This window comes from Rhipicephalus sanguineus, chromosome 8 (genome assembly GCF_013339695.2).
Source record: "Rhipicephalus sanguineus isolate Rsan-2018 chromosome 8, BIME_Rsan_1.4, whole genome shotgun sequence".
Taxonomy (NCBI): Eukaryota; Metazoa; Arthropoda; class Arachnida; order Ixodida; family Ixodidae; genus Rhipicephalus; species Rhipicephalus sanguineus.
Window position 1 is genome coordinate 79,062,114 of NC_051183.1, and position 14,824 is coordinate 79,076,937.

Consider the following 14,824-nt stretch of genomic DNA (forward strand, 5'->3'; position numbering starts at 1 on the left):
CGTTGTAATGTTATGCAGTGCTTGCTGCTCGGGAGTCGTCGCGATCAAGGAACGTTGTTGGACTGCGAATGCCTTTGTTCGCTATATTCGCTTCCCGGGACATGGGACAAGGTAAGCTGTAACAACGAGAGTGTTTTTCACACACACACACACACACACACACACACACACACACACACACACACACACACACACACACACACACACACACACACACACACACACACACACACACACACACACACACACACACACACACACACACTCACTCACTCACTCACTCACTCACTCACTCACTCACTCACTCACTCACTCACTCACTCACTCACTCACTCACTCACTCACTCACTCACTCACTCACACACAAAGATACAGCTGTGTTTTTTTTTTTTCGTACAAGGCCCTGAGACCGCCGTTTACGCACTTCTGTCTCATAATGATAATCGCCACAGTCATGACCTTTGCCGTAGTCTACTGCAGCACGAATACATCTCTCAGTGATATTTTAGATGCCCTGCCTTGTGCGAGCAATCTCCATTTTATGCCTGTAAGTTTTGTAATTCATGCCTCAGACGTGATCAACCGGCTTTAGGACCCGGGAGGGGTTTGTTTTAAATGTTGTAGTTCATTCCTCTCTCGCTCAGTTCTCACTCATATTTGTTGTCTTTCCTCTGGCGCACATCGTTGTGATCTCATGCAGGCGGTTATCCCCTCGGCACATTGTTACGACTTGCTGTGTCGTAAGAAGTCACATCTCTCTCATCGCATGGATGGCTTGCTAGGCGTGGGAAGTCGTACATGTCTGAATGTGGGTTCGAACGAGGAAATGAGATTTTTTTTTCAGCGTGATGTCTTATGCTTGCGAAATAAGGAATTGCGCATTGTTCTGCCGCATGCGGTTCCTCTTGATAGTTCAAGAAAAAAATGAACTAGGATTGAACAATTTCTTTGTTATCGACGTAGAGATTCGGACTATCGATAAGGTAAAGAGAAGTTAATAATACGAGTGTATTGTTTTCGGCATTCAGGAAAGAGTGGTCACACTGATTGACAAGGTAATTTTTTGTAACCTTACCAAGACTTAGGCATATTCATCAAGATAAGTGATGGTGACTCCTCGGAGCACCTCACTTGGAATCAATTGATTCATCACATATGTTTGCTGATGCATAGTGTTCGTTCCAATTGAGAAAAATAATTTCGTACTAATCTGCCTGTTTACAAATTATAAGAACATTAGGAGCAGTTGTAGTGTTTTAGGTCATGATTAAAAAAAACAATTTTGTAATACACATGCACACTGCGTTCATTGCCAAGTTGAACAGCATTATTAAGATTCAGTTGCCGAAAAAGCGCTGATAGGTTAAGGAAAAAAAAAAAACAAGGCCTCTCCTACTAAAGGAATAAATAATGTTAAAAACGAATGTCAATATGCAAGGAGTACATCAACTTGTGCAGTTAGTATAATGATGTTTCCTTTGTTAAGAGAATGATGCGCGGTACAAACCAATTGACGTGAAAACGATCACCGCTGATATCGATGTACACTGATAATTGATCAACATGTAACTGAAATCAGTCAAGTCGTACCGCTTGATTTGCAAAATACTTAACCTGTCTGTGCTATCAGTATCAGATACCGTTCAAATGGTACTTTGACGTCGCCATTAACGCGACACCACGTATGGTTTCGGGGGGAGTTAGTAATAATCTCCAAAGCAAGAAACTAAACTGATGACGACTAATATTGGAACTGGTATCGATGACGCTACTTATTGAAAACGTACATTGCCAAGCCTATACATACATTTGAGTAACCACTAAACAGGGCGTTATAACACCATTCGGGAAATTCATTCGTGATCCCGTATGCGATTCGTGCACCGGATGTGTATCATAAGAACGGAAGTAAGCCTCTCAAATGCAGGAAGTGAGCGAAAGTGCGGCCAGTAATATTAATACCGGTGGTGCAAACAACATTGGATGAAAAACGCGTACGTGCATAACCTTACGTGACTGGCAAACGCGATGCGGAGAGCGAGAAATTATAAACGAAAGCTAGGCTGGAGTAGTTGGCCATCTGGCGACGTGCGTGCCAGGCTGACACTGTTGCAAAATATTAAGTGGGACACCCTGTTTTTCCGTCCGAACAGTTCGAAAATAGGGTGCGCGTTGCGGAAAGCGTTAACAGCGTTTAACTTCAAGCCAGCCAGAAGCTGCATACGCATAGAAATAGGAAGGAGATGAAAGTAGGTTTAAGCTTTTCTTTCCAGAGCGCCGTGCGCTCCGTGCTGTCAAGTCACTTGACCGTATCCTGCAGACCGCTCAGGGCTCGGCACGTATGCGTTTGTTGAGCTGAGCAGGCTGTCTTGAATGCCCGTCTTTCATTTTCGGCGACACGAAAGCGGCTGCCTTTGCATTTGCACAGCACAGCATCAGTTAGACGCTGAGCGCTTCACTTCTTTCCTGCTGAGCGCGTCGGATGCTCAGTTTCGCCACTTCGCTGTCTCTTTTAGGCGCAGCTCGGTCTTTGATACCTAGTGCAGGCTCGGGGCATCGCTACTCGGTCTTTGGCGAGAGACAGCCGGCTATATAGGAGAGCTAACTATGTGCAGCGTGCTGGCTGCTGAGGTATATTTAGAGAGGGCGCGTTGAGGGTGCGTCAGTGCATTCATTTCTTGAAATTCTGAGACTGCCTCATTCTGCCATTAAGATAAAGGACGTGCTGATAGGTGTCTGTGCAGTTCTGTACTGATTTCAGTACCTGTGTTTGAAGCACCCCATCGCTACTGATTATAGCAAATACGCCTGTAAGAGTGTCGGAGGGGCTGTGAGCTTAACGTTAGACGAATTCATGGTCTACATTAAGTTCACGTGGTTGGTAAAACTGGCTGGCATTGTTAAATCTGAGTGGATAGATAGATAGATAGATAGATAGATAGATAGATAGATAGATAGATAGATAGATAGATAGATAGATAGATAGATAGATAGATAGATAGATAGATAGATAGATAGATAGATAGATAGATAGATAGTGTGCGTATGCGTGCGCACGCAACCTACAGAGTTACGGAGGGAGCATTAGAGAGGACAGTTTATTCCCTTATCCGGAGAATCTAAGAGTCCATATTTGGTGCTTTATCCACGCCTAAGTACGTGCCATTCCTTGTACCACACGTACACGCTCGGTTTCGATATGCTGACTGCTTCGGAAATAAATGAATACTATCGTCCTTTTTTTTTCGCGAAAATCTAAGCGGGCACGAGCAGCCACCGGTAACAGGATGAGCGCGGCCTCTCTGGAAACATTTTTGACAAGGACTTTCCGGCACCCATCGGGTTACAAACATCCGCACGTTCCAAAGCGGAGTATCCAAGCTTCTCTGAGATCTTCCCAAGAGAAACGCTTCGCCGATGCCCGGGCAATCTGCATAGACCTTATGCATATGTATTCACTTTCCTGACCGCCTTCTTTTTAAGCCGTACACACGACAGAGTGACGAACGCCGAACATATTCGAAAGGAGCTACGCGACTCCTGTCATCAACGTTGTCGGGCCTCAATTTCGCGTCACTCATCATGCGGCCTCTTAATTCTTCTTCGAGTTCTGTCCGGCAGCGTAACAGACAAAACAAACAATATAAAGCTAGCCCACCGGTGAAGGCTCAGTCCGGGAAACAAGCCCAAGCCTGGGCGTCCGTATCTGTGTCGCGACGAGCTTTCTGGGACGGGATACTACACAGACTGGCCCGGGCTACGCTGTACGACGCCGCTCGCTGGGGCGCTGGCTGTGAGAACTACCCGAAAGAACGTTAAGAACAGAAAAAAAAAAACGGAAATGCCAATGGCATAAGGACGAAGCGCGCATTTCAGTTCCGGCAGCCATTCACGACCGCAGCTTGTCGGGTTATGGAGAGTTTGTTGGTCACCGAGGCGCCGCGGCGATATCTGCGGCGCGAATGCAAACCACGTTCCAAAAACACCGAGAAAAGAGGAGGGGGTTAGAAAGGCTGAGGAGAAAGGGGGGTTCTTCGGGTGTAATCTTTATTGCGGCGCGCCAACACACTCGTGTACACGCGAGATCGAGAACGTGACTGAAATTCGGACTCAGGCGGGGTCTATACCGCAGTGACGCCGCCGCTCCGTGAAAGCGTTTTGTCCTGTTGGCGGAGGGGGTGAAGGAATTCCGCGTGCATTAGATACGTGGGGGACACCCGCGTGTGAGACACTATGCGGACAATAAAGCGCTCGCTGTCTGTGTTTATTTCTCTTTTCTTTTTTTTTTATCAGCCAAGCTTTTTCTCTTATCGAAGTTTGTAATCGAACCGATGTTCCGGGTTTGAGACGGCAGAGCCAAAGGTCAGCGACGCTAGCGAAAGGATCGGTAAAGGAAACCGCGAAGTAATGGTCATTTTATAGCAAATGTGGGCAGCACCGTAAAGACTACATCACGCGCGTGTGACGTCATTTTCAAAAGCGCTAACTTTAGCGACTGTTACCGACTAGCGCGTGCGGTTACTAAACTTGGACACGCGTGTCTTCTGAATATTAGTTTGAACTCGGTAACATTCACTGCATTCGCTGCTTACCTGCTAGTAAGCTCCCATATACGTGTTACAGAAGCGCATTCAGGTTATGCGTGCCGGAAGTTAGATAGGCTGAAGTTGAGACGACTTTCATATCGGGCCTGAAGTGCTCAAACACAATCAGACCGTGGTCCTGCGAAAGATTATTACTTGAGCTTAACAATGCAGTGAATACTGACTACTAAGACAGATAGTCGTAATGGACACATGCCTTCATTGCGTGCAATCGACGGAAGTGTAAAAAGAGGTCACAAGAACTCATTATCGAAGGAGGTTACTCAAGACGAAATTTGTGAGAGAGACCTCTATCATGTGTTTTTTCTTGGTACAGATGTTGAGAGAATTAACGAAGATAATTTGTTTTCAAACTGCCGGCGCTTCACTGCGAGGCTGTCCAAGATTCGACGTCACTGTCTCAATCGTAAACATCAGCGGACTTCCAGCTATACCCGACCAATCGTGTAAGAGAGCGTTTCTTCGTGCGACGGATAACAACTGCACACACAAGCGCCGAAGTCAAAGCAGACATGTCACATGACACAATAGAAGATCGGTGGCCCGTGGTTGGTAGACTGGTGGTTGGCTTGGGTGCGCAGCCCTGCTTCTGACAGGCGACGGTACCTTGATACAACCGTTCACGACAACTGCGTAATTCACATTTTATAGCGCACAAAAAAAAAAAGCTGAAAAGGGTGATGTGGACCTAGCGCTGGGTACGTATCACCTCTTTTCATCCTGGTTCTTTTTTGTACGCTATAAAAGTTAACACGGATTAACAGCATGGCCAAGCTTAGGCTCTTTGAACTAGGTGGTAGGCGCGGTAGATCTGTGCGAGCAGGGCGATCTGTGTGTTCTGTCCCTAGGGCACAAGCGACAGTTAACGCCTAATGCCTGCTCGACGGTCCGTAGTCAATAGACTTATTGCCTTTAGCGTTAATGTAAAACGCACACGTATACTTCTTAAGGCATTCTCTTCGCCGCGGGGTAGACTGGGCGGGAGCTCTGGTTCACACCGAGCGTGGAGCGAGGAAGGATTTTCCTTTATCGATAAACGTGCGAGCGCGGGGTGTTGCGGGAAGACCGTGGGTGGTCGCACCCTCTTGCATAGACTTACATATGAAACCGACGTAGGAACGACCCATTGTTTGTTGGCTTAGTGCTACGTAGGTGTGTTTCACAATGAAAAATGTTGCAACTAGTTCAGGCCTGGACAACAGATTGAAGACCTCATTGGTTTGTCTTTTAGTGCACTCCGAGAACCACGCGAAGTTTATGTGGAAAGTAAGTAGAAGCTTTTTTTTTGTGCAATTGTTTCTAACTTATGCAAACGAGCGTAAACTGGTTCATCTTGATTCGAACCATTATCGTCTAGGTACTAACTTGACCCAGGACTGAATCGCTTTCGCCGAAACAAAGGAACCTTTGCTTGGAAATCCTGCCACACAATCCAGTCACTTACATCTATAATACCAAATGCATCTGTTTTTTTTCCCCAGATGCATGCGGCATTATAGCAAACATCTAATAAGCCTTCTCACTCCATGTGTTCGTGCGGAAGCCGATAATTTGAAAGGCTTGAAGATTACGTTAACAAATCGACTTGCAAAGACTAGCTGATTTCTACGCAGATTGTGATATTCGACGACGTCTTGAATGAAGGGAACGTAGTGCTTCATTAAATGGCCCGAACTCCTGGTACTCAAAACAGAACACGTACTTGGAAAACATCCCATAAGTATTCCTTTCATTAAAATATGTCGTTGCGAACACATAGATCTTGTACGTGCCGAAAAAAAAAATTGGCCGCGTATGTGTGTGCTTCACTGCGAATGGCGTCGAAAGACGATAGTCTTCTGCCGGCCGTAAGGCCGTACTACATGAGTCCTCCTCCTCTATGTTTAATCGCCACATATGGCTAGCGTCACATTTGCAACGCAGCCCCAAAAACACTAGCATTTTCAGCGCAGCCTAAGAAACACTAGGGTCTTCAGAATTAAGTATCTATGTATTTTCTAGTAAAGGAACACGCCACCTAATACTTATGTATTGATGTTGCGCCTCAGATATGCGTAACATTCGATTTTTGATCGACAATGCTCACAAGTATGAACGGTGCTACCAGTTCAAGATGGCTGGGCGTTAAGCAAGTGGTTAAACTTTGGCCGTGTGGCTGAATCGGGTGACAGACAGAGAAACAGAAAGACAGACAAACAGACAGACAGACCAAAATTTCATCGTTTAAGTTCGCCAAGAAACACTATCGTCTTTAAAAAAACCATGAAAGAATCGGAGACAATGAGCGTCCCTTGTGAACGACGCCGCTGAACGTGAACCCGAACGGAGAACTGTTTCAAATGTAACAGAGCTCTTCAGATGTCGAAGGCGGGTAAGCCGATAAAGGTCTATTTTCCCGAGAGAAGCAAATAAAGGAGCAGTGTCGCTCATTTGATTTTCTTTTCTTTGTAAATACGCTGTTATCAGTTCCGTTTGTACGGAGCACGTACTGCGCGGTTGTTTTCCAGGGGTGATCCTTTCGATAACGGTCGCCGTGTCTAAATTGGTTTCACGTGCTCGATGCGCTCCATGCTCGATGATGATATCGACACTACACTCGCGAGGAGGTACGTGCCCACGAACGCTGATCTGTTGAATCGTCGACCAGGTACTTTTCCACGAATGCTGATAAGGATCTTGTAGCCTACAGGCAACCGACCGTGGCATCGAAAACTGCTCCGTGGTCACGCTTGCGCGAATTAGTGCGTAAATGTAATGACGGTTGTCACGATGCTCAACGAGACCGCTATGACTGCTCTTACAACTACATCAATGTAATCATGCGGATTGTGGGACGTTTTTTAGTGTTTTACAGAAGTAAAGTCTCAATTCGCTCTTCCTTCGCAGGCTTTTAGACCTCCTAGTGCCATACCTTTTGGAGTACAGCGTTGGAATAGACCAACGAGGTTTTCGGAACATTCCAGTCGTGCTGTGGTCCAGTGGCGTAACCGGAAGTTTTATTTTCGGAGGAGGGGCAGTTCAACCACACTTTGTGTGTGTTCGTTCCTGCGTTTGTACGTGTGCGTGTATACATAGACATGCAAAATGAAAAAAATTCGGGGGGTCTTCACAACCCCCCCCCCCTTGTCTAAGCCAGTGCAGTGGTCCCTCATGCGAGCTTTCGTGATGGTTGCTTTGAAAGTAAGCAGTAAACTGTTGTACTAAGCAAGGTATGGGTACGTGCTAATTGATATTCCATTACATATACGAGCCTGCGTGGTACCTGGTATTCCAATACATGTAAGGACAACAGACCTATAGACCGACACCGCTCGTGGTCTTCTTCAGTCTGTCAGACGGTTGTCTTTCGGGTATGGGCGTGCGCAGAATACTCCATTAGGGGGACGAAGCTTACTCACCCCTCCCCTCCGTTCGGTCGGGTATGACAGAAAAGTGGGAAGCAAGAAGTTATTTGAATGCTATATCAGCAGTCCTTGGTAGTCATTATTGTGAAAACCATACTAAGCCATAACCCAACGCATTAAAAAATGGCGTCAAAAGGCTGAATGAGCAGAGGAATGGGGCAGAATTGGCGCCCCCTTTCGATGATTAGGGGGATGGTGCCTCCCCCCTGGCCTCCCCCACCATCCGAGCGCACGCCTGTGCTTACGTGTGCTGCAGTCACATTTGTAATGTTACCCGAAGAACTACTCAAATAATTTCGCAATAATATACAGCATATTTCAGCGCATACACATCCCTTAGGCTGCACTGGTTTTAAGTCATGCCATGCTGGGAGTATAGCATGTTCAGTGCTATGCCGTTAACACGTGCCACGTTAAAGAATTGAACAAAAAAAATTAGTTCGGCAAGGTTATGCTCATTAAGCAGATTGAAATCGCTAGCCTTCTTGTCGAAATGTTTGCCCCAGCAACTTTCGTCGTTGGACGATTTCGCATGTGCATCTTATACACACGTTGGCATAACGTTCGACACACTGTCCCTTGGAGGAACGACACTCCTGGGATCGTCGGGTCGTGGGGTCTTTGCGTTCGGCCGTGGCATTGCACGTACGCGACCTACTCTGGGCGATACGGAAGTAAAACAAATGCGCGATCGCGGGAAGTGGGTGACTATATACGATGCCTGATCTCGACGGCGAGATATCATCGTTCGTAGCCGGCCAGACTGCAAAATGCGTAGGATGGGAAAACATCGGCGCACTTGCAGGATTAGTGTTCGCGTTGAGAAGTGCCATATAAGTTTGGTCGTGGTACGGAATGACGTCGGAGCGCCGCGCATATATGTGCCTATAGCACGCAAGGTTAAATGTTACCGAGGGTTGCTAGAAACGTAAAAGGGAAATGAAGAAAATATTTCCAAGCATATCGGGTAACATTTCGATGAGGAAGGAGGAAGAAAATTTTACGCAGCCATTGGTACCAGCATAAAATTCGTTTTAAAGAAATTCCAACATTTATAAGAGCCCCTTTTGCTGACAAACTCAAGCTCGAATGGCCGGCGTTACGCCTGCAATCAATCCTTCATGTATAAATTGAATATTTCTTAGACACAGAAGAGTGAAAGAAGTTTATATCTGTAATGCCATGTGGCGCTGTGGGTATGGAATAAATAAATAAATAAATAAATAAATAAATAAATAAATAAATAAATAAATAAATAAATAAATAAATAAATAAATAAATAAATAAACAAATAAACAAATAAATAAATATTGCGACAGAACACACGAAGGCCGAAGTTCTGACAGAAGTTTTACCTTAAGAATAGAAGCGGCTTGTAGTTAGATAAAAAGAATAGCTGCCGCTTATGACAACAAGATCAGTAAAAAAAAATTGTGCCAGAATTTTACTGAATGTTTTACAAAGAGAAGTATCGCCCGGCTACTGTTTTCTCAAAGAAAAATACCCGATCTACCACACACGAAGAAAATATGAAATGAACAGTTGAAGCTTTCGTATGTATTCCCAACTTCAATAATGACTAGGTCCTCGTGCGCAGATAGATTCTATACCTTTACCTTTTATATACGTTCAATCAATTACCGTAGCGATAATCCAGTTTCGCGCATTGCTTGCACCGCGATTGCCGCTGTCAAATTATGCTAGTATCATCGATATGCATATCATGCACTCCCGAAATGAAGGAGCAGTGTCTGGGTGGAGCTGGTCTTTCGTAAAATTTAAAGGCAAAAAAAAAAAGTTAACTTCACAGAACTAAAATTGTCTAGCGCCTCGTTCCACCGGACATAGCTAACTGTAGCGACCACCCCTCAAGGCAAAATTTCTTAAGCAGTTTTTTTTGGGGCCAGTGGGAAATCAAAATGTCTTTTTTTCTCTGACTTACTTCTCCATCCTCATAGGACAATGGAAAGTACACAGGATTCCTGTGTACAAAACGAAAAGACAACAAGGCGACGTGATTGTTTACGCGCGGAATGCGGCAGCACGGCTTGTTGCGGAAGCTCAAAGCGCTACAGCCTCCTACGCCGCCAACGCCCCTTGAACATCAGCGGCATACGGCGGCTAGAATCGAGAGCACATCAGGGCGCAGTTTTGCGGAGCCTATAAAGCGAATCACAGTCTACGTTCGTCCGAGATGCGGACCTGGACAAGACGTATCTGTGACACGGGACGGAATGTGCAATTTGTCGTCGGCGACATCATTGTTGGGCGATCAATGTAGGTTAATATCTGTAGGACCGCCCTTCCTCAAGCACCTATTGTCCTAGTACACATCTTGCCCGTCCACCAAACGTGCCAAGAATCAAGTAACTTCAATCAAACAAACAAATAGTTCATTGCATCGATTATTCCTATACGTTTTTACTACAATGCGCCCGGCCTGCTGGGAGCCTGTTGAGGTCCGGTGAATAAACAATGGGCAAAAAAAAAACAATGTAGCAGTAAGAAACGCGAAGCAAGTCCGGAGACTGAATCTGATGTTCACGCAAGCCAATTATGTTCATGTTGGAATAAAGATATTTCATCCATCTACGGGGCATTTCGAGGTCATACGTACATTTTGTTAAGCTTTACATAAGAACATTTCGTCATTCGCCAGTGATTTTAGTGAAACGCATATTTGCAATTGGGCGCTAGCTGGGCTTACTAATGGCGCTAGCTCACGAAGCTGAATGTGGACCAACGTTGGAGAAAGCCAATGTTACAGGAATTTGCTCTTAAGGGCATACCGAGTTCAACAAGCATGCATAGAGAGAGAGATACAGAGAGAGAGAGGGGGGGGATTGGATGACCTAAGAAATGTCAAAACGTTCTTGAGGTTACAAGAGTGAGATAAGGAAAGATTTGGCAATCGCTTGCTTGAACGGTCTGTGTGACCATGTGTGCTGGCAGTATGCCCCCGCTCCTAGAAAAACCTGTTGCCTTACCGTTGAGCGCATTCAAAGCTGGTCAAGCGAGGGATCGCAAAATATTGTCTAGAGGCTGCGTTGTCGCGATCGTGCCATCACACAATGTGCAACAGCTTTGACTCGCAGGTGCTTAGCGTGCTTGTGGAAGGCTACCCGGACCATTTACGGTCTTCCATAGCCGAAAGTCTTCCATAGCGAAAGTCTTCCATAACCGAAAGGCAGCCAGAAAAACGAAATGACCATCAAGACAAGAGTTCACCTTCGAAGACAGCGATCATTTCATATTTGCACAGGGTGTCACATTGCATAAAAAGGTAGCACAAAAAGCAGGCATTATGGATTTTTTTTTTCAGCGAAGAATAAGTTCTCTACTAGTATGTGCAAAAAGGTGAACAGAGAAGACGCAGGGCCTCGCGCGTGTGATAAGAAGCAAACAAAAAAGTTTGTTGAATGCTGCCATAAAACAGTCTATGAAATCCACCTATCATGCGGTCGTTGTTATACTGATCATAGAGGCCGGTGTGTAAATGACCGCCTTAGAGAACACTGCAATGTAATGAAGGGTTCTGTTGGCAGCCACTTAGCTGCGCAAAGCTTCATACATGGTTGTCATGCTATATTTGATCACTGTAAAATAATAAGGCGTTATGATGACCAACGAGCACGTGAAATATATGAGACCTACTGCATCGACAAAAAATGCGTGAGTACACCTTAGACAGCGCTCCTCACCAAGGAATCCGCATATCTTTCACGTGGATGTTGGCTTTACATTTTAAAGCCCAGCTCTTAGGCCTTAGTTCCGCGTTGAACGGCATCGCCTATGCCATCGCCGTGGGTGGCGTAAATGACAGACATGAAAAAGTATCAGGAAAAAAATACAGAGAATCGAAAGGGAGTTGAACCCGCGCCCTCCGCGTGGCAGTCGAGTATTCTGCCACAGAGCTACGCTGGTGCTTCAAACTCATTTGCAAAAAGACCCTATACAAGCATCATGTCGAGTAAGGAATCGCGTTAACCTATGTGATATAGCGTGGTAGAAGAGTAAAATAACAACCAGTCATCGCACAATCCTAATTGCGCAACGAGTACGTCGTTTAACGCTTCCCGCCCACTGCAAAGTGCTCAACCATAATTCTTCATCCTCATCAGCCACATGCAGCATCAACGAAGTGCAAATAATACCTTACGGATGTGTAGCGGACACCTCGCTTATCCGCAGAAAGACGAATAATAGCGTAGTGTGTGCTGTCCTACTTCACAAAAATTATGATTTATGGCGTAGTCGATACCTTGCGGAGAGCCTAAACTTCAAGCACATTTGGCCTGCCCCAACACGAAGCTGCGCTCATAATTCGCATTAGGCAGCATCGTAATCGTCGGTGATTCTTTTTTTTTCAATTCGCTACATATAGTTGTTAACAGACACCTTGTCATTGTTGTCCTCTACCTCACATCTTTTCATGATCGATGTGGGTATATATGATCTGTTGTACTGAATAAAGCTTTGGTTGTAAGTCAGCGCTTGGTTCCAGGGGCGTAGCCCGAAATTTTTTTCAGGGGGGGGGGGGGTTCAACCATACATTATGTATGTTCGTGCGTGTGTTTGTATGTGTGCTTGTATATATATGCAAGCAAAACTGAAAAAATTCGGGGGGAGGGTTGAACCCCCCCAACCCCCCCCCCCCCCCCTTGGCTACGCCCCTGCTTGGTTCGTGTCTGTTCTGTTGTCCGGTGGTTGACGCTGTTTCTCGTTTCGTGTGAACATGTTCCAACCGGCCCAAATAGGCACTCTAGAGCTGCTTAATACTTTTATTTAATTCAAGTGAAAGTAAACAAATAATATCTAGTCATCATGGATGAATGGCGAAAATTACGTTGCACTGTTAGTACTATTTTTATTTACCTAATGTAATTCCTGTATGAAATGTTTTTCTATAGAAATGCACAGCATGCAGGATCTACAAATGCGGCCAAAGGCGCGGTAGTTATAAGTCACAATTCAAAGCGACTTGCATTCGGAGGAGGCAAGCTGGTAACAGGCGCATATCCACGCGCACGTAGCCTCTTTCCTGCATCCGCATCTGTAGGGCGTTTTTGCCGCATGGCCTGGAACGCAGCATAATAATTTGAAACGTATGCACGCAGACTTTTGTTTCCTATGTACGCGAATGGCCTCCGTAACCTGCTGCCAGTTTTAAACGGTCTTGAAGAAAGGTACGTGGCAAGAATAAAAAAATCCTAATCCTCTGGGCTGTGTCATCATCCAGGCAGGTTTCAGCTTTCATCTGTACTCCAAACACGATTGAAGCACCCGCTGATGTAAACCAACGCAAACCGTGAAAACACTTATTTAGCTGAACAAGGGTAATGCGCCAAAAAAAGGACAACGTGGACTATTACTCCGTTTCATATATCAAGTGGAGCGCTATTGAAGACAGAGGGACTACTTGCGGTAGATGGTGTTCTCAGTAAGAAATGGTTCAATGATTTTAACACCCGTAATGATTTTTTTTTTCGTTTTTGGACTGATTAATAAATGAAGATGTTTGCGTCTTGAAAATAAACAAACCCCGTCACATACACGGTCACCAATAGGTTCTTCTGGCTCGCTTAGCGTCTGTTCGTTTTCGTGTAGTTGCCTTCACGATCAGTTCCGGTAGCGCGCAGCCGGAGCCAATCGCGGAGGTGACGTTCACAACGGCAAAATCAAAGTGCGAGATGCGCGGACTTACACATTTTGCTGACCGAACTTCTTGCATAGCTTCCGCAGCGTTGCACCTGATGTATGAAACGGAGTATAGGGCGGCCAACCGAAATACACCTCTCGTCTGTCCACCCTAGTCCACTTCGTCCTCTTTTGGCGCTTTATCCTCGTTCATCGCGAAAAAACAAGCCTAAACAATCACACTTTTAAGTTCTACCTCGTTAGGTGCTTCGGAATCATCAGGGATCACTTATGCGATAAGTAGTCATTGTCCTAAAGGCAGAAATGGCCGTTGGACGGACTAAGATACGACACCTTAATTAAGGTACTTCACTTTGGGTGTCGCATTACAATATCGTCGGTGAGAAATAGGAACAGGTGGTCATGGTATTGATGTCATGGATAAGTGGCAGTTTTATTGCTGAGAGGCGACTAAAAAGGCACAAGGTGGTCATGTGGAACTTGGAAAAAAAAAAAGAAAGAAAGAGTGGGGTCATTCATGGATTCGGCAGGGCCGGGAACTCGTGGTATTTGTTTCCAATCTTGTGCAGGCACAACATGGTGCCGCCGTTGCGTTCGTCTTCCAGGAGTTGGATGATGGCGTGCGCCACTACGACGGGCCTGTAAAAGAAAAATCAATCAATCAATCAATCAATCAATCAATCAATCAATCAATCAATCAATCAATCAATCAATCAATCAATCAATCAATCAATCAATCAATCAATCTGTCAAATCATTATCTCCAAAGACAGTTGAAGGTCCATCAGGCGAAAAGCGGTTAGAAATCACTTGAAAGTGCCCAGGGACTCAGGTACATGAAAGTGGTTTCACTGTCCATATTTGCCGAAAACTGAAGTAATTTACTGTAATGGATGAATACAAGTAAAAAGATGAAGAAATGTTCCGCAGTACGTGTTCATAACTGCTGTCTACCACACTTTTTTGAAGTTTCACGAAAGTGCGGAAACTCGTGAAAGCATGGACTGTTCAAAACACAAGATTAAGAACAAGATGTTTCTTGAAATGCGGGAATACAGTATATGACAGTGATGATATATATTAATACTTGTTGCTAATAATGTTGACTCATTAGCAGCGACACACCAACCAGTTACACTTGCAAAGGCATTACATGTG

At 45.2% G+C, this 14,824-nt stretch overlaps 1 protein-coding gene across 1 annotated transcript in view; it reads right to left on the bottom strand.

Moving 5' to 3' along the window:
- Nucleotides 1–14,151: 14,151 nt before the first annotated feature.
- LOC119403342 (uncharacterized) overlaps nucleotides 14,152–14,824 on the bottom strand; it is a 53,856-nt gene continuing 53,183 nt past the window's right edge. The window contains exon 15 of the mRNA XM_037670285.2: nucleotides 14,152–14,305. Coding sequence (XP_037526213.1) covers nucleotides 14,182–14,305 — 124 coding nt within the window. The 3' untranslated portion in view covers nucleotides 14,152–14,181. The remainder of the gene's footprint in view (nucleotides 14,306–14,824) is intronic.